The sequence below is a fragment of the Protopterus annectens genome, chromosome 6.part0 (assembly GCF_019279795.1).
Source record: "Protopterus annectens isolate FY-2018-M chromosome 6.part0, PAN1.0, whole genome shotgun sequence".
In the NCBI taxonomy this organism is placed as follows: Eukaryota; Metazoa; Chordata; order Ceratodontiformes; family Protopteridae; genus Protopterus; species Protopterus annectens.
Genome location: NC_056737.1, coordinates 1,035,428,071 through 1,035,451,529, shown reverse-complemented (window position 1 = coordinate 1,035,451,529; position 23,459 = coordinate 1,035,428,071). Strand labels below are relative to the sequence as shown.

Genomic DNA, 23,459 nt, shown 5'->3' with positions numbered 1-23,459 from the left:
AGCCTCCTCAGGGAGTCTCTGTGCCAGTCCCCCCCCCCCAGTCCTCTACTCCTGTTAAGAGACCTAGAGAGCAAGAGTCTTCTGATGAGGATCAGGATTCTGGGGAAGAGTCCTTGGCATACTCTTCTCAGATCCCTTCTCCTTTGGACTATGGGTCTGAGGAAGAGAATTTTATCAGTCCAGATTCACCTTTAGAAGAATTCTACTTTGGGGACACTATTTCTTGTATGATGGAATTTTTCAAGTGGGATTGTTCTCAGAATTGTGATATTTAGAAGAGGTATTATGAACTCCTTCAAATAGTCTCTCCCAAACCCTCTGTTGTTCCTCCAGTAATGACTGCCCTCCTGGATACCTTTTCAGTAGCTTCTTTAGCCCCTTATTCTGTGCCTCCAGCTCCTATGAAACCTGATAAATTTTACAAGGTGCTTGGTGATTGTAAATTTGATATAAATGTCCTTCTGTTGATCCTTCTATGCTGTCTGTCTCTGACAGGCCCTGTAAGCTGTTTCCTTCTACTAAGCTGCATCCTTCAAACAAGGATAGTAGAGCCATGTAACAACTGGGCAAAAGGTTTATACTGCTGCCACCCTGGCTTTTAGGTTCATAGGATGATACTAGACTACTGGCCTGGAGGCCCTTATAAGCCTAGCCAAGAATTTGGCCCATGTTCCCTCAAAGTCAGCACCTGTTTCCCCTGTCCAACAGGGACACAGGTGGGATCCCAAGGGTGTATTTTCTGTTTCCCATCCAGACGTCCAGGTCCCTCTTAAAGAGGGCTAGAGAGGTACTCTGCTTGACATGGAGAAGGGAGTCTGTTCCACAGATGGGGGAGTCTTTGGGACACATATCTATCCCACCAAGAAGTTCTATTAATGTCACAGACTAGGTTAAGGCCTTGCGTGTGGGTTCCGTGAGTAGAGTTTGACTTACAGATATGCAGCAACTCCATCAAGGCTGGGTCTGAGATGGTCCTCTATGCCAGACACAGGTCACCTCTGAATGGTCTGTACGAGACTGAGTAGAGGGACAGGGCTTTTAGTCTATCTGTATAGGATAGGTGTTTGAGACCTTGGATTTTCCTTTGTGGTCTTGCCAGCTGCCGCATGTGCGTTAATTTAATTTATTTTAATTTAATTTATTTATTTGTTAACCGGGAAATTACGACTTGGAACTTAGCCAATTTTCAGCGGAAGCCCAGGGAGAAATGCTCCAGACACATGTGCTTGGCTATAAGTTTCCAGACTCACATGACTAGGTATGATGTCCTTCAAGGATGCATCTGCAGTCATTACAAATGGGGTTGTCCTGTCGTCAGGCAGCCCTTCGGTCGGCCGGATTCCAAAGTCTGGGTCTGGCCTCGGCTGGTGTCGCACTTCACCCGACGTCATAGCTGCAGTTATTCGGGTATAAAGGCATCAGCCGACGCCATTTTCCCCAGTCTTTCTTGCCGCGTGGCGCCCGAAGCAGAAGCTGTTCGCAAGTGCCGGTCGGTCAGATCCAGAGATTACTACTACTGAATACTACTTCGAAGACTTCTAAAAAGCTAAGTACCCCGTTGGGGACTCTTTCTTGCCTCAGCTGATGTCAGAGAAAGTGAATAACTGTTTATCTTGTGGGAAACAAATACCTCATAAAGATTTCCACTCCTACTGTATACATTGTTTAGGCCCAGACCACGACGTAGCAGCTTGTCTAGCCTGCGCTTCTTTTAACCGACGGACGCTTAGACGCCGGTCGGAGTTTGCTGAACAAATTTTCGGCTCTGATTTTGCCTACATTATGCCATCGGATCCTCCGACAACGCAAATTTCCAAAAAACGAAAAGAAAAGGACCGACACTCGCGGTCCGCGGTCTCGGCCGAAACCGCGATTAAGCAAACCGCGAGTGTCTCGGTTTCGGCCGAAACCGAGCAAGCGGTTCTTTCTCCAGCCGAAACCATGCCTTCTACCGAGGCCTCCTCTAACCTGGTAGAATCAGCTTCTGAAATCCAGCCTTCTGTTGCGGTTTCTCTGGAATTATCAGACACAATTCCCCTGGATATTTCAACCCCTGCATGTGGAGCTGCTAGGCCTCCTGCAGCCATGTCTATTAAGGCCTTTGCCTGCGCTAAAGCAGCCAAAGCTTCAAAAACTGTGCCTGCCAAACCCCCCTCACACAGGCCCAGTACTAGCTCTCATATGCTTTCTTTGGCTGAGGATTTAATTTCTTTAATTCGTGGATCCCAGCCTCATCCAGACAGGTCCTCTCTCCCACCTCCAGAAAAGAGACCTAGAGCAGAGCCCCCTGAACCAGTATCCACTGATGGTTCCTCTGATGAATCAGAGCATACAGACCTTCCTGAGGCTTTTTATTCTCCTTACGAAGACTCTGATGCGGAAGAGTCCATTCCTTCAGCCTCTCCACCTGAGGAATTTTCCTTTGGGGAAACCTTGCATGCTATGAGGGAACAATTTCAGTGGCAGGGCCAAGATTTCTCAGACTCCAGAAAAAGGCTTAGAACCTTTCTACATTTGCCACAACATAGGCCTTTAGCTATACCTCCAGTTCTTTCTGTTGTAGATGATGCATTTAATGATGCTTGCACTGCTCCTGATTCATTACCTCCGGCTCCTGCTAAGCCCGATAGGTTCTACAGGGTCCCGGACACTCATCACCATTTATACAAGGCTCCTTTTGCAGATCCAGAGACTTATCGCCCAGGGCCCTAAAGCTGTAGCTGCTACTTCTACTAAAAACCCCCTCCCCTCTGAAAGGGAATCCAGGTCCTTAGAGAGATGGGGTAAAAAAGTTTACACTTCTGCTACCTTGTCAGCTAGGGCTTTGAACTGCCAATTTCATATGATTCAATATCAAGAGTTTATGCTTGACCAGTTAACTAAAAAGCTTTCCTCTGAACAATCTTTAGATAAAAAATATGTTCAGGAAATGGTACATAACATACAGCAGGTTAGTAACCATTCTTTAAAATGTGGCTATGATGCACTGGAGGCTTCCTTTAGATCAGCCATGACTGGCACAGTTATCAGGAGACATGCATGGTTGAAAGAACAGGCATTACCAGACCATGTCAAATCAAAGCTTTTGGATGCACCCATGGACAAGGTCAATTTATTTGGTTCCCCTGCTCAGCAGGTACTAAAAAAGATGGAAGAGAAGGCGAAATCTGTACAAACGGTGAAAGATTTCTTACAGGTTCAACCTCCAAGGTTTAGCAGGAACTGGCCCTCCAAGAATTGGTCCTTTCCGGACTCCTCAAAGGCTCAGAGAGGCAGGAATAGGCGTTCAAGAGGCAGAAACCAATCCAGGGGTACCTACAGGGGACGCCAATGGCAAGGTAACAACCAGCGAGGCACGGACGCAGCCACCACCACTACAACACCTCAATCACAGTGACTTGACAGTGGCACCGCCTACCAGGGAACAACTAAGAGCACCCTTAGGCGGAAAATTAACCTTATTTTCAAAAAACTGGCATTGCATCACAAGGGAAAAATGGATTTTGCAAACTATAGACCAAGGTTACAGGTTCCATTTCCATACTCTACCAGGGAAGAGAGGAATGCCAAACCTACCACCTACTCAAAGGACAGAAGCTCTAAAACAAATATCTCAGCTATTAAGAATGAGAGCTGTGGAAAAGGTACCATCTATGGAGCAAGGAAAGGGATTTTACTCCAGACTCTTCCTGGTACCAAGAAAAGAAAACAAATGGAGACCCATTCTAGACCTGTCCGCTTTAAACACATTCCTTATTGTTCCAAAATTCAAAATGCTGACCCTACAGCAGCTTCTTCCCATGCTGGGCAAGGAGTCTTGGCTGGTAACTCTAGATCTCAAGGAGGCATACCTGCACGTCCCCATAAGACCAATTTGCAGAAGATACCTCAGATTTCTTGCAGGATCAGAGCATTATCAATTTTCAGCATTGCCCTTTGGATTATCTACTGCGCCCAGAGTGTTCACGAAATGCCTGGCATCACTAATTGCTCATTGCAGACTTCAGGGAATCCAAATTTATCCCTACCTGGACGACTGCCTGATACAAGCGGACAACAAAAGCAAGCTAGCAGAAGACTTACAAAGAGTCATTTACCTGCTGCAAGCCTTGGGATATACAGTCAATATAAAAAAGTCAAGGCTGATTCCATCCCAAAGAATAACCTTTCTGGGTGCAGAGCTGGACACATCAAAACAAATGGCAGTCCTAACTGCAAGAAAAGTACTGCAAGCTCTAGGCTTCATGGCATCCTGCATAATTCTGGTCCCTCATGCCAGACTGCATATGAGAAAACTACAGTGGTACCTAAGGAATTTGTGGTCCCAACACAAGCACAGCCTAGAAACCAAAATCCCAATAATCCCATGCCTGAAACAAGAGTTCCTATGGTGGGCTCAGGCCTGTCAATCAAACGCAGGATTGCCCTTCTGCAAAAGCCAACCAAGCCAAACCATCACGACAGATGCCTCAGACCTCGGTTGGGGGGCACACATGCTGGGCAAGTGCATACAAGGCTTATGGACTCAAGACCAGCTGCGCCTACACATAAATCTAAAGGAAATGCTGGCAGTAAAATTGGCAATCCAGTCATTCAGACCATTTCTCCAAGAAGGTCAATTGATGATAAGGACAGACAACACCACAGTTATGTGGTACATCAACAAACAGGGAGGCACCCATTCATATCCTCTATGCCGGCTGGCACTGGACCTATGGGATGTGGCCCTGAGCTACAACATTCAGTTACAAGCAATTTTTGTACCGGAAAGAAAACATTCTAGCAGACATATTAAGCAGAACAACCACAGATGCCCACGAATGGATGCTTCATCCGGACATCTTCAAAGCCATCACAAGGGAATGGGGATTACCACAAATAGACTTGTTTGCATCCCCATTCAATCACCAGCTAAAGAAATTCTGCACAAGGACGTACCACCCACTTGCTTGGAAGGTGGACTCCCTATCTTTCAGTTGGAAAAACCTGACAGCATACGCATTTCCACCACTTCCTTTGATGCACAAGGTGCTTCTGAAGATCAAAGAGGACCGTCCAAGGATCATCCTGATAGCTCCAGACTGGCCAAGACAACATTGGTACCCATTGCTGAGGAGCATGTCTCGGGAACAAATATGGACACTACCCTAATCCCATTACTGTTAACACAGAACAACTACAACATCCTGCATCCAAACCTGAAAACTCTGCAGCTAACTGCCTGGAACATTACATAACAGAAAATAACCCAAATTTATCCCAAAGGGTTAAAGACATAATCCTGGAGGCTCGCAGACCTTCAACAAGAAAGAATTATGCAGCAAAATGGAAAAGATATTTCATTTGGAGTACTGCAAAGGAGAAGATGTGACTCTGGTAAACATGGCCAACATCCTAGAGTACTTGGCAGAGCTCTTCCACACAGGCCTGTCCTATTCTTCCATCAAGATACATGCATCAGCTATTTCAGCACAATACAGCTTGGATCCTCCTGTCTTCTCTCATCCCCTGCTCAGACAGTTTCTGAGAGGAATTAAAAATGTAAAACCTCCCAGGAAACCACCATTGCCAGCATGGGACTTGAACTTTGTGTTAGAAAATTGACACTTCCTCCTTTCGAGCCAGCAGCAACAGCAGAATTACAATACTTATCCTGGAAGACTGCTTTCCTGCTGGCAATAACTTCAGCAAGAAGGGTCTCTGAACTACAGGCATTAATGGCAGTGCAACCCTTCCTGATCTTCCATCAAGATAGAGTGTCCATGAGAACAAATCCTACATTTATGCCTAAGGTGGTATCCAGAGTGTCATTAAATCAGGCTATCCACCTACCTACATTCTTCCCAAACCCACAGAACAGGGCAGAAAGACTTTTGCATACCTTGGATGTACACAGACAGTTACGCTACTACCTGGACAGGACTAAGTCCAATGGAAAAACTGACCAGCTTCTGGTAGCATATGCCACAGGAAAGGAAGGAAAACCAATTTCAAAACAGACAATCTCCAAATGGATAGGAAATTGCATTAGATTTTGTTACTCCTACCATGGAAAGAAAACCCCAGAGAACATCAGGCCTCACTCCACAAGGGCTACAGCCACTACCACAGCTTTCTTATGAGGAGTGGCTACCAAGGACATTATAGAGGCTGCTACTTGGACCTCCGTGCATACATTTGCCAAACATTACAATTTACCTTTATACTCTAGATCCCGAGCAGGTTTTGCCACTGCTGTTTTGCAAGGGATCCTAGCTACACCATAATCTCTACTCTTTCCTCCTCCCCTTGTTTAGCTATGGTATTCTACCCATTTGTAATGACTGCAGATGCATCCTTGAAGGACATAGTACAGTTTTGTACCTACCATAAATGTAGATGTCCGATAGGAATGCATCTGCAGTCAGGATTACTCACCCACCTTCCCCTCTGAGGTACTCCTAGGGTATTTGCCAGCCTTCAGCTAGCTTGGGGGGGATCTATTATGGTGTATTTGTTTGTATATATGTACATACATGCTTATTTTTTGTGTTTGCTCTCTACTATTTGGAATCATTGGCATTTATCCAAATTTAGCCTTCCAAGAGGGCACCTGGCATCTGGGGCAAGAAACACTGAGGAAAATGGTGTCGGCTGATGCCTTTATACCCGAATAACTGCAGCTATGACGTCGGGTGAAGTGCGACACCAGCCGAGGCCAGACCCAGACTTTGGAATCCGGCCGACCGAAGGGCTGCCTGACGACAGGACAACCCATTTGTAATGACTGCAGATGCATTCCTATCGGACATCTACATTTATGGTAGGTACAAAACTGTACTTTTTAGCCTTTGTTTCTCAGGTAGTTTCTGACCTTTCTGATTCTGAAGGGAAGGTTTCCAGCCTTTTTTCTGTTGGGTTCTACCTCTCAGGTGTCTCGCCTCTCCATTAAGTGTAGTTCTGGTGCAGCTGATGCTTCTTCTAGGGCTGATGCATTTGGTTCTGTTCTGAGGTGTTACTCTGGGCTTTGTCTTCAGCCTTTGCTGGATGACATTAAGGCCAGGTTAATGGATGCTCATATTGATTATAAAATCTTTTTGGCTCTGCTGCTACTGAACTTTTTTAAATCCCCTCAGTATAAAGGCAAGGCCTTACAGGAGTTGAAACATGTTTTTGTTTCTCCTATCCTAATGTTTCAGAGGAATTATCCTTCCAAATCTGCTTTTGTTCAGACAGCCTCATCCTCCTCCCAAAGGTAAAAAGTGCTCCAAACATGTACCTTCAGTTAAGTATACTCAGACCCCTATTTCTCAGAAACCTCCTTTTCAGGAAAAACATCTGACATTTTGCTTCCCTTGTCCCTTCATCTTTCCCTGTCCCTTCCAAATTGGTTAAAGGTCACACAAGACTTGTGGGATCTGTCCATCATCCACCCGAGTTGTTACATGTGGTGGAAATCTCTTTCTACCTTTCTGGGCATCCCTCAACTTTCTTGGGAAGAGCTTGCTTTGTTTCCAGAGGTGCTTCATGCTCCGTTGGCCCAAGGCACCATTCAAGTTGTGCTCCCTGCCCATGAAAGGATGGGTTTTTTATTCTAGAATGTTTTTGGTCCCCAGGAAGCAAGGCACCTGGAGACCAATTATGGATCTTTCTCAGCTCAATACCTTTGTAAAGGGTCCTCTCTTTTTGGATGTTGCCCTTCAGTCTTTGTACCCTCTCTTCCTCAGGCATTTCTAGTGTTTCTGGATCTCAAGGATAGTTACCTTCACATCTGCATACACCCACTTTTAGGGAAATTTTGTATTTCTCTGTTTCTTCCTTGCATTTTCAGTTCTCTGCTTTGCCCTTTGGCAGGGTTTTCACCAAACGCCTCACTCCTGTCATTACGTTTTGCAGGTTGAGAGGAGTTCAGATGTTTCCTTATCTGGATGACTTGCTCATTCAGGCTTCATCCCCCATGGTTCTGCTTCAGGACCTCCAGTTCACTGTTTCCCTGCTGTAGAGCATGGGGTTAACCATAAACTTTCAAAAATCAATCTTGGTTTCTTCACAGGATCATGTTTTTCTCGGTTGCAGGATACAGACCATTCCCATGCTGGCATCCCTGCCTTCCCCCAAGGCTCTCTCTGATTGCTTTTTTCTAGTCCTTTCTTCCTCTGGCTTCATTCTCAGTCAAGGATTTTCTCAGTGTCCCCAGTTTTATGGCTTCCAGCATTCCAGTGATGCCTCTGGCCAGGCTCCATATGATAAAACTCCAGTGGTACCTCAAGTCAGTGTGGCTTCAACACTGCCATCTCCTGGATTTCCTAGTTCCTTCCTTCTCTGTCTCAAGCTCAAATTTCAGTGATGGATTCATCAGCTTTCTCTCAACCCAGGGTTTCCTTTCCAGCCTCCAGTCCCATTTCAGGAGCTGTTTTTGGATGCTTCAGAGAGGGTGTGGGGAGCTTCTTTCCGTTGTCTTAAGGTTCAGGGTCTCTGGCCTTTTCATCAGAGGTCAAACCCACATCAACATCAAGGAGATGAAAGCTCTCCTTTTAAGCTCTTCAGGCCTTTCATACCCTCTTTCTTCTCCTTAAAGTTTTTACAGACAATATACTACAGTGATGTGTTATGTCAACAAGCAAGGAGGGACATGGTCCTGCCTTCTTTGCAGGCTCACTGTTCAGGTCTGAGATCTAGCTGTCCAGCATCAAGTGAGTCTTCAAGCTGTCCACATTCCCTCAGAGCAAAATATAGTGACAGACTCTTTGAGCAGGTCCAACACACGCAGGCTCACGAATGGATGCTTCACAGAGATGTCCTTCTCGACATTGTCTATTAGTGGGGTATTCCTCATTTAGATCCTTTTGCCTACTCTTCGAACAGACAACTTCCTCTCTCCTGTTCTAGAGTTCCACATTCTCTGGCTTGAAAGGTGGATGTGCTAGCTTTTCCTTGGAAGGGGATGTTTCTGTATGGCTTCCCTCCCCTTTCTTTGCTCCCTACGGTCCTTCACAAGATCATGCAATACTCCCCTCATATCTTGCTGATGACTCCCTTTTGACCAAGGCAGCATTGATTCCCCCTTCTTTTTCACCTGGTCTGGGGCAGTCACCACAAGTTAACTCACGGAAAATTGTCTTTTATCCAGCCTCACTTGCCAACTCTTCAGCTAATGCTGTGGATGAGTTTTTTTTTTAACACCATTATTGAATTATCACTTATGACACAGGCAAATTTACATTTATACAAAAGTAATCAAACTTTATTAATAAATTAACATTAACAATACTTCACATATCGGGTGATAGGGTTTTGATACCTTTTAGGCATCTCTTTTCTGAAGACGTGCTTTGGGTCCTGCAGGAGGACAGGAAATCATATTTGTCCAAATGGCAGAATTATTCTGTCTGGTGTTTTTCTCATAACCAGGATCCCTTTTCAGTGGAAATTCTTCTGGTTCTATCTTATCTGTGTGATCTGCTCCATGCTGGGTTGCCAAATTCTTCAGATAAAGATCACCTGTCAGCAATTTCTGCTTGTCTGCCCTTAGGTCATCATCTGACATCTAGGTTTGAGGTCAAAACAATTTCTTAAAGGCTTCCTTCATATCAGGCCTCCCAAGAAGCCTATTCCGCCTTACTGGGACCTCAGTTTTGTTCCTGAAAAATTGACTCGGGCTCCTTTTGAGCCCGTTGCTTCAGCTTCCTTGCAAGATTGTGTTTGGTAAACTGTTCTTCTTTTGGCCTTTACTTCAGCTAAGAGAGCATCTGAGCTTCAGGCTCTCATGGCTGTTCCTCCCTTTTTAGTTTTTCACAGACACAGGGTCTCTCTTCGTACTAATCCTTCTTTTATGCCCAAGGTGGTCATTGAGTTGTCTCTTGATTAGTCTATTAATTTGCCCTCTTTTTTCCCTTTTTCATAGTCTGCCAGTGAGAAGGTTCTTCACATCTTGGATTTGCAAAGACAACTCAGATATTATTTGGCTAAGACTAAGGCTAGTCACAAATCTGAACAAATTTTGTTTCCTTTCATCCCTTGTCTTTGAATTTGGCAGATTTAAAAAAAAAAACATCTCTTCCTGGATTTCTAAGGCCATTTCTTTTTTTTTTATTCTTTTCTTAGTAAATGTCTTTCCTCTTCTGTAAAGCCCCATTCTACCAGAGCTATTGCTTCTTCTGGTGCCTTTTTTCAAAGGACTGGATGACATTGCCATCCTTGAGGTTGCTACATGGACTTCTGTCCATACCTTTACTAAGCATTACAAGTTAGATGTTGTTTCCAGAGCTAGAGATGCCTTTGCCAGGGCTATCTGGCATGGGTTTGTAGAGGGCTCTTAGGTGCCTTCGGCTTCCCAGCTTTCCTGTTGAGCTTTTGTACTGTCGCTTGCATAAGGAATACTGCAACAGGGATAGGGAAGGACATAATACAGGTGTTTAAAATCTACCATAACAGTAGATGATGTTCATCGTGTTTCACTGTTGCAGTCATTACACTTGGGGTTATCCTGCTGGCAGGCGACCCGAGTTCCAAAGTCTTGGTCCGGCGTCGGTTGCTGTTGCCTCTTCCCTGACGTCAGTGCGCCAGGGGTATAAAAGTTGCAACCGACGCCATTTTCTTCAGTCTTTCTTGCCACGCGGTGCCCGAAGCATAAGCAGTTCGCAAGTGCCGGTCGGCCGACTCCTGAGATTTTCAAAATTGAATTTCAGAACCGAAGTTTTCAATAAAGCTAAGTACCCCGTTGGGGAAACTTTTTCTTGCTCCAGACCAATGTCAGTAAAAGTTAATAATTGTATTTCTTGTGGGAAGCAAATGCCTCATAAGAACTTTCACTCTTACTGCATCTCTTGCCTAGACCCCGACCACAACGTCACTAGTTGTCGGTTTTGTGCTAGATTTAATAAACGCACTATTAAACGTCGGTTTGATTTTGCTTTACATTATTTTGGACGAAGATTTAATTACATAATGCCGTCGGAACAACTGACGACCACAATGTATAAAAAACGCAGAGACAAAGACAGGCATCCAAGGTCCAAAACCGACGATGAAGCCTTTTCTAGGCCAGTCGCCGGTTCTCAGTGAGGCACTTTCGCAGCCCCTGACACCCGCTGCTTCAGAGCCACAGGCCGCAACAGACAGCCACATGGAGACACCGAGGCCTGTAGAAACTCAAGGTATTGGGCCTATGGAAAATATACCCTCAGATGGGTCCGGAGCCGCTGAGCAGGCACCGGCTTCTGAGGGTGTTTTCAGACCTTGACAACTTACAGTTAAAGCTACTACAGCAAAGGCAAAGTCAAAGACACCATTAACGACAAAGAAATAAGTGCAGCATTCTCCAGAGCAGTCATCCATGCCTAAGAAACAGATGCTTAAAATGGCCGAAGACCTTATTACTTTAATCAGGAGCTCCCATCCCCCTCCTGACAAAAGGCCTAGGCAAGACACTGACTATGATTCCTCTGATCAGGTCTCCATTTCTTCTGATTCTTCTTCTGACCAGGGCTATTCTCTCCCTCCCTATGAGGACTCTGATGCTGAAGAGTCCATTCCTTCAGCCTCTCCGCCTGAGGATTACACTTTTGGGGAAACCCTGCACACCATGAGGGAGCATTTCCATTGGGAGAGCCAGGATTACTCAGAATCCAAGAAAAGGCTCAGAGATTTCCTTCTATTGCCTCAGCACAGGCCCTTGGCTATCCCCCCTGTGCTGGATATTGTTGATGATGTTTTTTCTGAATCCAGTCTGTCCCTAGATTCTTTACCCCCTGCACCAGTAAAGCCAGACAGGTACTACAGGGTCCCTGACTCATAAATTCCTTTGCAAAAACCTCTCTGCGGACCCAGAAACTATTTCTCAGGGTCCGAAAGGGGTTAAAGCTTCCACTGCCAAAAATCCTGTCCACTCAGATAGGGATTCCAGAGCTCTGGACAGATGGGGAAAAAAAGTTTACACTTCTGCTACTTTAGCTGTAAGAGCTTTAAACTGTCAGTTTCACATGATTAAATATCAGCAGTATCTCATGTCATTGTTAAAGCAGAAAATGGTTACAAATATAGAAGGTCCTGACTGTAAAGAAATGCAGGATTTATTGCATGCAATTGAACAAGTGGGAAAACATACTCTGCAATGTAATTTTGATTCATTAGAGGCTTCTTGTAGAGCCGCAGTTACAGGCTCAGTTATTCGAAGACATGCTTGGTTGAAAGAACAAAGTTTACCTGACCATGTTAAAATGAAATTATTGGATGTTCCACTACAGCATGATACTTTGTTTGGTGTTAAGGCAGAAGTGGTTTTAAAGAAAATGTAGGATAAAGCAAAGTCAATGCAAACTGTGAATGATTTCTTACAGGTTCAACCACCTAGATTTAGCAGGAACTGGCCTTCAAAAAATTGGTCCTTTCCAGTGTCAGACAGGCCACAAAGAGGCAGATACAGATGCCCAAGAGGCAGATCTCAGCCCCAAGGCTCCTACAGACCTAAACAATGGGGTGCTTCAGCCTCCAAAGGAGGAGAAGACAAATCACAACCTTATATGAAACAGTCACAATGACTTCCCTCTGCAAATACCAAGCTCTTACCAGTTGACAGCACCCCTAGGGGGAAAGCTAGCACTTTTTTCAAAAAATTGGCACATGATCACCCAAGACCAATGGGTGTTGAATATAGTTTCTCAAGGGTACAGGTCCCACTTCCACACACTTCCAAAACCAAAAGGTATGCCAGACCTGCCACAAATCCAATGGGCAGAGGCACAAAAACAGATTGCAGCTCGTATGGATATGGGAGCTATTCAAAATGTTCCACAAGAAGAACAGGGCCAAGGATTTTACTCAAGACTTTTCCTAGTACCCAGAAAGGACAAAGCATGGAGACCAATACTGGACCTGTCAATCCTAAATACTTTCCTGGATGTTCCAAAATTCAAAATGTTAACACTACAACAACTCTTACCCATGCTAAGCAAAGAGGCTTGGCTAGTTACTTTGGATCTCAAGGAGGCATACCTGCACGTCACAATCAGACAATCATGCAGAAGATACCTCAGATTCATAGTTGGCTCAGTGCACTACCAATTCTCTGCACTGCCCTTTGGCTTATCTACTGCACCCAGGGTCTTCACAAAATGCCTGGTACCAGTAATTGCATTTTGAAGACAAAAAAGAATTCAAATATATCCCTACTTGGACGACTGCCTTATTCAAGCAGAGAGCAAGGACATTCTTCTAAAGCACCTGGAGTTTGTAAAAAGATTACTAATTTGCCTGGGGTACACAGTAAACGAAAAGAAATCAAAACTAGTGCCCTCTCAAGAGATAATATTCCTGGGTGCAAGCCTAAATACAAATCCCCAGATGGCTTATCTCACGCCAGACAAACAAAGGCAACTGGCTCATTACTTTCAAATGATGGCAAGAAAGACCCAGCTCCCTGCAAGAAAAATTCTACAGGCCTTCGGTTTCATGGCATCCTGCATTCTACTAATTCCATATGCCAAACTGCATATGAGGAAACTACAGTGGTATCTAAAAAGTGTTTGGACTCAACATTGTCACAGCCTAGAGACAATCATAACCTTGATTCCCTGCCTACAACAGGAGTTTCGATGGTGGTCCCAGGCCTGTCACCACAACAAGGGACAGCCTTTCACCTTACCTACAGCCAGGCAGACAATAACAACGGATGCATCGGATTACGCCTGGGGAGCACATATGGCAGGAAAATGTATTCAGGGCACGTGGCCCAAGGAACAAATGCATCTTCACATCAATCAAAAAGAGATGCTAGCTGTACAGAATGCCCTGACAGCCTTCAAGGACCTAATACATCCAGGAAAATTATTAATAAAGAAGGACAATACCACAGTTATGTGGTACATAAACAAGCAAGGGGGCACACATTCCTACCCCCTATGCAGACAAGCCATGACTTTGTGGAACACAACACTGACTTACCAGGTACATCTGCAAGCACAATTCCTGCCAGGAACAAAAAATACACTGGCAGAAGAACTAAGCAGAAATCTCATGGATCCTCACGAATGGAAGCTAAATCCACAAGTGTTCAACATGACAACAAGGGAATGGGGACGCCCAGACATAGATCTATCACAATTGCCAATTACAGAAATTTTGCACAAGGACTTATCACTCTCAAGCATGGAAAGTGGATGCTCTATCTTTCAACTGGAAAAACCTGACAGTCTATGCCTTTCCTCCGATGCCTCTTCTCACCAAGGTGCTTCTAAAAGTCAGACAAGAGAGGCCAAAAATGATCCTGATTGCATCAGAATGGCCACGCCAGCACTGGTACCCAATCCTAAAGATTTTGTCCCAAGGCCCGCCTTGGCCTCTACCTCAAATCCCTCATCTTCTGACACAGCAAAACAATCAGATTCTGCGCAGTCAACTCAGAACCTTAAACCTGGCAGCATGGCAGATAATGTAGCCACTCAGACTGCACCTCTCTCTAAAGCTGTTATGGATGTAATTTTGGAAGCCAGGAGACCCAGCACTAGGAAATCTTATGCGGAAAAATGGAAGAGATTCTGTACTTGGAACCAGGCACAAGGGCTCGACCCACTGGTCCCTAATATGCCTCAGATTTTACAATACCTGACTGAGATGTTGGCCAAAGGCCTATATTTTTCTTCTATTAAAATCCATGCCTCTGCCATTTCAGCTCATTACAATACGGATCCTCCTATTTTTTCACATCCTCTACTACGACAGTACCTCAGAGGGGCAAAGAATATAAGACCCCCTAGCAGAGCACCAGTACCTACTTGGGACCTCAATTTTGTTTTAGAAAAACTAACACTGCCTCCATTTGAACCAGCCAGCTCAGCTGATCTAAAAGTCTTGTCATGGAAAACTGCTCTGCTCCTAGCAATAACCTCAGCAAGAAGAGTTTCAGAGTTACAGGCATTGATGGCTGTGGAACCTTTCCTCATTTTTCACCAGGATAGGGTTTCTCTGAGGACGAACCCAACATTCATGCCATAAGTGGTCTCCAACGTGGCCTTAAACCAAACTATTCATTTGCGTACTTTCTACCCAAATCCCCAGATTAAAGGGGAAAGACTTCTGCACTCTTTGGATATACACAGGCAGCTATGATTTTACTTGGACAAAACAAAAGCTTTCAGAAAAACTGAGCAACTGTTTGTAGCATATGCTGCAGGATCACAAGGAAAATCTATTACGAAGCAGACCATCTCCAAATGGATAGGACATTGTATCCGCTTCTGTTATGCACAACATGGCAAATCTGTGCCTAAGGGCATTAGGCCTCATTCTACCAGAGCACCAGCCACTTCAGCAGCTTTCCTCAGAGGGTACCAACCAAAGACATATTAGAAGCTGCAAACTGGATCTCAGTGCACACTTTTACCAAGCACTACCACCTACCTCTCTACTCCAAATCCAGAGCAGGCTTTGCCACTGCAGTTCTGCAGGGTTTGTTAGCCTTGCCAAATCCAATCTAGACCCAGCCACCCTACCTCAGCTTTGGGATTCTACCCAAGTGTAATGACTGCAACAGTGAAACACGATGAACATAGTACAGTTGTGTACCTACCATAAATGTAGATGTTAGAGTGTATTCACTGTTGCAGTCCTGGTTACCCACCCACCATCCCCCTCTTTGCTGGGACTATTCTGTACTTCTCAACTCTATACAACCTATGTGGTGTATTTGCTTTTAGAAGAAGAAAATGTTTTTAGTGATATATGCATGGTTATTTGGCATATTTTTATCTTTACAGCCTTCATATCTGGAGGCACCTGACATCTGAGGCAAGAAAAACTGAAGAAAATGGCGTTGGTTGCAACTTTTATACCCCTGGCGCACTGACGTCAGGGAAGAGGCGACAGCAACCGACGCCGGACCAAGACTTTGGAACTCGGGTCGACTACGGGTCGCCTGCCAGCAGGATAACCCCAAGTGTAATGACTGCAACAGTGAATACACTCGAACATCTACATTTATGGTAGGTACACAACTGTACTTTCCTCTCTTCACTGTTGTAGTATTTGCTCCCTCCCTCCTACCCCTCTGCTCTGTCCTGTTCTTCTTGCCTTCTGATTCTTTTTTTCTTTTCCTTCTTCTGGATGCACATGGTTCTCCTGGTTCTTAGGGACATTCTGTCTGCCTGGGGTTTTTCATTTCTGAGGTATGTGCATCAGTATGTCACATTTATGCCCTGCACCTTGCATGGGGTGCATATGTGTGACATAAGACAACTGTAAACTCTGAAGGCTTTGGTATACTGTCCAGAAGTTGGGTTGTCCTTGGCAGGAGATCCCTAACATACAGAATTCTGCAAAGGTGAAGAGAAGGACATCTACTGTTATGGTAAGATTATACACAACTGTACTTTCTCTATGCAAATCTATGTAAGAGAAACAAAAACATGATCACTGAAGACTGCATGGAACCAGTGTCAGTAGTAATTTGACCTCATTCTTCCAAGAAAGAAGAATATTTTGTCAGATGTAGCTTGGTGATAGGTCTCCAAGCTTGTGCGAAGGGGTATAATTTTTTCACCTAAGCTCTTTCTAAGACAGTTACATCCCAGATGCTTCAGGTTATGTTTTGGGACTTCACTGCAAGCCTCATTCAGTCCAGGGTACCTGATGTACTCCTTTGCTGTCGCAGCATATCATTGTAATTGAGATATGAGTTGTTAATGGCTAACATTGAAGGGCTTCCTCAATATCTTGCAACCAACCCAAGCAATAATATAAATAGCATTATGATCCTTCGGTACATGAACTAACAAGGAGGGGCAAGTTTATTTCATTGTTGTGAACTTTCTTTAAATATTTGGAAGTGAGTACTGCAGATGGTCTAACTTTCAGCATGAAGATTTCAGTGGTGGTGGTGTGAAAACTAGACCCATTTTCTCAGCTGCACAGTACAGAAATGGAGATGGGAACATATGGACATATTTTTTTCTTGTTAAAGTGCACAACAGCCAAAGATCTGCAGAAGTATTTGCAATATGTGCCTTTTCTTGATGAAAGTGGGGCTTCCTAATGCAGCTGAGTCAAAAGGCTTTGCTGAAAGTCATACATAGCAGGAGCCATCTTATTTTGAAAGCTAAACAGTGCAGAGACCATAGATAATCCTAATACTGAAGATAGTGTCCAAACACTAATGGAGGGTGCCACTGTTTTGTACTGTGCTGTCCCCATCCAGGGATCAATATCCCTCCAAACTTGACATCCCTTGAGTTGATAACTTGGATGATTTTCCTGTAATACCTGCTAAAGAAGTCTTGTAAGAGGAGGTCTTAGAGTTGTTAATAGAAGCTAGAAATAAAATTTCAAAGACATTTAATAGGTGGATTGGACACTCTAAATTGGCTATAGGTATGAGTGTGAGGTGTGGAAGAACTACTGTTGCAGGGCTAACCACCTCACAGTGTGAACCTTGGCTCTAGATGATTGCTACTGTTGAAGTAACACCCCAACCTTATGTGCAAAAAATGGGAAAAAAGGGGGATGGATGGATGGATTACATATTTAAATTTTGTTAATGAAGTAAGACTGCAGGTAAAGATAACTGTTTTCAGGACTGACCTGCAAGCTTTGATAAAGCTAATTTAAGTAATGGTATATAAGAATTAAAGTATTAGTAATAAAATAAAACTTCACATCAAAGTTTTTAAAAAAGTCAGTATCTCAGTCTAACTCCATGGTGCATAGTGATGAAATCCACACTGCGACCCAGCCGACCCAAGTTCATTAAGCTGTTCCGGAGCTGGGAGAACTGGGTGGGAGTGAGTGGCTTGTATTGGGTTGCTCACACTGTGGAAGAGTGCTTGTCTAAGTACTCCTCTGCAGATGAACCACTGATGGAGATAAGAGTCTTGTAGGCATGCTGCCTGTAAGTGGGGCAGGGATTTATTTTTGTTGCATACAAAGGTGTGGACAGTTATACCACAACCCCATTACTTGCCTCCCATTTGATGTTAGATCTTGCATAGTACAGGGAAGTTTGTGTAATGTATAGTAAGACAAAAGCCATGATGGATGCATAAATGATGGCCTCTTGATCAGTTCTCTTCCAGTGGCAGTACACTAAACACCGAAAGTGTGATGAGAGACTTAGGGACACAGGTGGACATTGGTCTCACCTTCGATAACCACATTGTCACAACAGTCAGGAAATCCTTCTGTGTGGCACACCTCATCACTAAGGGCTTTTCATCCAAAAAAAAGGTCATTGTCGTACTGTACTCATCCCTTATTAGACCCATTATAGAGTGCAACGCCCCATTTGGTATGTACCTCACAAGACATCTGCAACAGCTGGAAAGGCTGCAGAAATACCTCACTAACAGAATCACAGGCCTAAAGCAGATGCCCTATGCTGACCGTCTAAAAAAACTCCAGCTATACTCTGTGGCATATCGTCTACTCAGAGGCGATCGCTGCTTCACATACAAGGCCATGTCAGACCCTGAGTTCTTGGACATGCTCCACTTAAAGAAATCCCAATCCCTCAGAGCCACACGCTCCAGGGATCTAAACCTTGTCATCACAATGAACAAAACATGCTGGAGGGATAGGTTCCTGAACCAGAGACTCCCCATACTCTGGAATAGACTGCCCATACATGTCAAGCAGAGCACCTCCTTGGCCCTCTTCAAAAGGAATCTTGACGATTGGATGGGAGATACGAAATTCACCCCAGGGATCACGTCAGTCGCCCTGCTAGTCCAGGGAAATAAATATTGTGGGAAGAAATTTCCAGGAAATTGTTATGGCTAGGCTTGTATAGGCCCTAGGGCCGATAGCTGAGTACCAGCCTATGAGCTGGAAACAACTCTCACCTCGTGGGGAAGAAATATGCCAGGTAGGGCCCGAAAGAGACTGATGGTTGGCAGGTACTGAGAACCAAAAATGTATTTATTTATTTGTTGTCATTTGTTAACTGGGTTGGTCCAACTGAGCCACAGGCCCGTTTTCAGTGGATATCCGAGGAGAAAAGCTCCAGATACAGTTAGAGTTAATCAAAAAGTAGCACTACAGTAAGTACAGTAGATGAGAAGTAATTGCATACAGCTGAGAATGATAAACAGCAAGTATAAGTCATATGTAGAAGTATTTACAAGAGGCTCAGGCAGTATATAAATGTATTAAAGTAGGAGTGTTAGTAGAAGGAAGAGAGAAAGAGAAGATAAAAGGAAGAAAGAGAGGGGAAGGAAAAAAGGGTGAAAGTAAAAGAAAGAAATAGGGGGAAGAAAGAGAGAATTAGAAGAGAGGAAAATAAAAATTAGGGTAATTAAGAAGAAAGCAATAATATATTGGGTTAGAGTTTGGCTTGGGCAGGACCAGATCTTTTGTAGGTAGAGTTTGAGTTTGAATTGGAGCTTAAGGGGGATACTTCTGATTTTAAGTGGAAGGGAGTTCCAGGTGTGAGCAACAGAGTATTTATACAGGGACTTGCCAATATTTTATGCTATGGGCAGTGTGGTAATGAGGGTAGAGTCATCAGCATACTGTAACAGAGTGAAGAGGTTAGTAGCAGAGGATAGTCTATTAGTAAAAATACTGAACAAGAGAGGACCCAGAATAGAGGCTTGGGGGACATTGGTGTTTACAGGAAGAAATGGGAAGGTGACATTTTGCCAGTGTATGGATTGTTTTCTATTAGCTAAGTAGCTGGAGAACCGGTTTATGGTGGAGGAGGAGAGGTGGAGATCATGAAGTTTAGTTATCAGTTTAGAGTGGGAGACTGTACCAAATGCTTTGGAAAAGTCAAGGAATAGACAGGAGACTAGTAGGTTGTTGTCACAGGCTTCTGCTACTGTTTGTGTGAAAGAGAGTAGTGCTGTTGATGTGCTGTGGTGGGGTCTGAAGCCATGTTTGGTGGGAGTAAGAAGGTTATTATCAAGCAGGTGTTTAATAAGATGAGTGTGGACACACTTTTCTAGAATCTTAGAAAGAGGGGATAGTGTAGCAATGGAGGCGAAAGATGGATCAGTAAAGTTTCCACCTTTGTGAAGAGCAGTAGCATAGAAGGATTTCCATAATTCTGGAACAAGAGATTCATTAAAGGAGCAATATATAAGACAGGGTAAGTGATAGAATTAAATTTTTAATTTCATTTTAATTTTAAGAAAGTATGGAGGTAAATTGTCTACAGAGGGGGAGCAGGACTTAAGTTTATTCAGTTGGGATTTGATGAAGGCAGTGGGAACTGGTTGTAGGGAGAATGTATTGGAGGAAGGAGGACTGGGATGTAAATTTAGAGAAGAGGCAGTAGTATGATGAGTTAGTTTTTAGATAGTTTCTGTAAAGTAATTATTTAAAAGAGCTGCAGTCTCTGAGGCAGTGTTGAGAAGGAAAGGGCTGGGGGAGGGGTGTAGAAGGGTTTCCAGGGTGGAGGATTTTATTGATTTTAGACTAGAATTTTTGGGGGGGTTTGTGTGGTTCACTTTGGTTGGAGGCAAAGAAAGTTTTTTTTTTTATCTTTGACTAGTTGATCATAAGCAAAAATGTTTAAAAAAATTAATATTCTCGGAATCACAAGGAAATGACATGTCAAAAAAAATTTAATTTGCAATGCAGGGAGTGTTAAATATCATATTCTAAGTAAAGAAGAGTAATCAGATAAGATGTAAAAATGCATTGTAGAGCACAAAGCTTGCAAGCAGCCAGATGCTGCAGTTTTTGAACCACTACTACCAAGTATAAAACAAATTTAACACCACTGGTAAGTTCAGCAAAAACAATGTTGTAAGGATTAGAACACAGGAATACTGTGAAACTGAATGACAAATGCTGCATTTTTATAGTGAACTGAACATTATGGTGTGAGTGGTCAATGTATATATCAAACAATTCGACCTACTGCCTCATTTTTATTTTATTTAAGTTTTGTTAATGTGATAAGGCTGTGCAGGTAAAAGTACTTGTTTTCAGGACTGACCTGCAAGCTTTGTTCTGGTCAAATTATATACTCTGAGCTGCACAGTGCATGTTGCAGACTTTTTGGGAATCAAATTAGGTGTATACTATAGATAGATTGCAGCTAGTAATCTTAACACACTGTAAGTCAGGCCTACTGAGCGCCCATAGATACTGATCTGCTGTCAGAGTTTCCGAGTGACCATCCTGGAGAGAAGCTCCAGTTTCATGCCTGTTTCTAACCCATTTCCTCTTGTGTAATTCAGGCATTTATGGATGACTTTGCCTCTTCTACTTCACATACTGTTTGCCTTTATCTTTGCTCTACCTCAGTAATTTAATGCTATGTGCTGTACGAATGCATTTTGTGTTCTGTTTTGGCCTTCTTGGTTTTCTGGTGAAATATCTAAATATGAATTAGAAAAGGCTGCCTCCTATGTTAAGGCATTATGTAAGTGCTGTCCTTGTTATATAAACAGTGTTTCCCACTGGCTATGCTGCAATGAACGGTATACTGATTGAAATACTATTTGGGCTCTTGGCATGTATTTTTTAAGGTGGTTTTGACCCTGTGCCTGCTGGCCGGCAGGCCTCTCCCAATTGGGCTTGAGCTCATTTGTTCCTTTGTGGTGGTAGGGTCTTCCGTAGCCATGGATGCGAGAGCTGTCCAGGAGCTGTAATTTAGTCAGCCATGACGATTACTTGTGTCCTTGCCAGCATCCTGGCTGTAGGTGAGAGAATGAATGAACTGCATCATTGTGATATCTCATGATGCCTTTCCCATGTGAGTGCATACTCCTGCATGCCCTGTTTGAAAGATGCCACCTGTCAGTGGCTTGGTAAGCCTAAAACCTGTCCTAGTCATCTTTTGCATTCTAGCCACTCCTCCATGGAGAGTGAAGCATTCTGCAGCTGGCTGTGCCCTACCTCCCTACCCCCAGCATGAGCATGTTCATCCTCTGTTGCCAACTCTTTCAGTTGCCCCAGCTAGTAATTTAATCCACATTGTCTGGGCTCCAGTCATGACTTTTATCCCTCTGCATCACCCAAGCTATCTTGGAAAGATTTAATATGTATTTGGTCTATATATATATATATATATATATATATATATATATATATATATATATATATTTGTATATAGAAAGAGATTTGTATGGCACCAGTGGTGCTGTGACTGTCTTTCTGCATCCCAGACCCATCCGTCCCCTCACTTCAGCTAGCTTCTCCAAGTTACCTCCCCACCCATTGGACAAGGCTATCCCAGGGGGAGCTCATGTCAGATGAAGAGACCCATTCCTTGATGGACTGATGGTAAGAAAACAGGGAAATAAGGAATATCCTTGTTTAGTATTATCTTTTGTATCTTGTGGGAATTTGGGAATCGACTTGTGCATTACTCTGGTCTTCCTGCTGTCTGACAAACATATTGCCTAAACAAGACCTGTAATACTGAATTTTACATGAGAGTGTATCCTTTTTTTTTTTTTTTTTTTTTTTTTTGGTGGGGGGTAGTTCTTGTGCCTTTGGCTTAGTGGTTCACAGAATGTTCACTTTCTATTGCTGATCACTGTGTGTTTTTTTTCCCACTTAGGATGCTCTGTTCTTCCTGAAAGATTTTTTTACCAGTCTCGCTGCAGAAGTGGAGCTTATGGCTCCTCCAGATCCAGAAGGTACTTTCAGTATTCTTTTAAATGTTTCTATAGTAAAGAAGGGTAAATTTGACCGTACTCTTGAAAGGCCAGTTGACATTGAAAGTAACTAAAGCATTTTAAATGTGATGTTAACATGAAAAAATGTGTGCCTTGACTGGGTTGCTGGGAGTCTGTGTGTGTCTAGTTGCATACATATATACATGTGTGTGTGTGTGTGTGTACATATAAATATATGTATATATATGTGTGTGTGTATATGTATACCCACATTGTGGGTGCTGTGAAGAGCACTTTTGGTTAACATCAAAGACTGAAATAGTACTAATTTCATGAACTTTAATTGTACCCTGACTTAGGAGTGAGGTTCATTCCCATTATGGTATTAGAAACCTAAAAGACTTGAAGAACTTAAACCTTGACAGGCCATGATTAATCAAGTGTTTAATGTTAGGACCAGTGTTGTTTCAAGCACCATGAGAATAAGTGGTAGAAAAGATGGTGACTGATCTTTATTGCAGTGTAGAGTTTTCAAGATTAGGGAATAGAATGATGCTAGCTTGGTTCCAGAATTCTGGAAAGACTCCAAATTGTAGAGCAACTGAATATGAATATAAGGGAAATAAATACAGAAATAACAGACTTTGAGGAACTGAGGTTATAAACCATTACAACCACTGCTGACTGTAAGCAGAAATCTTATCAGCAAAAAAAATTACAGTGCAAATGAAAATGTGATGGATACAGAATAGCAGGGAGGAATCTGGTGAAGTGAGAGAAGCCAAGCTATGGAGCCAGAAGAGGAGAATGAATGGAGTTGGTAATAAAGAGAAATGAATTGTTGTCCAGGCTATTCTTAAAAATAACTAAACTGGCGCTTGCTATAATGTAATTTGGTAGTCTGTTCCATGGATTTGCTAC

The 23,459-nt window shown here is 43.4% G+C and overlaps 1 protein-coding gene across 1 annotated transcript in view; it reads left to right on the top strand.

Moving 5' to 3' along the window:
* ATG2B (autophagy related 2B) overlaps window positions 1–23,459 on the top strand; it is a 1,825,281-nt gene that overhangs the window by 1,544,284 nt on the left and 257,538 nt on the right. The window contains exon 34 of the mRNA XM_044074646.1: window positions 22,481–22,559. Within this exon, the coding sequence (XP_043930581.1) occupies window positions 22,481–22,559 (79 nt within the window). The remainder of the gene's footprint in view (window positions 1–22,480; window positions 22,560–23,459) is intronic.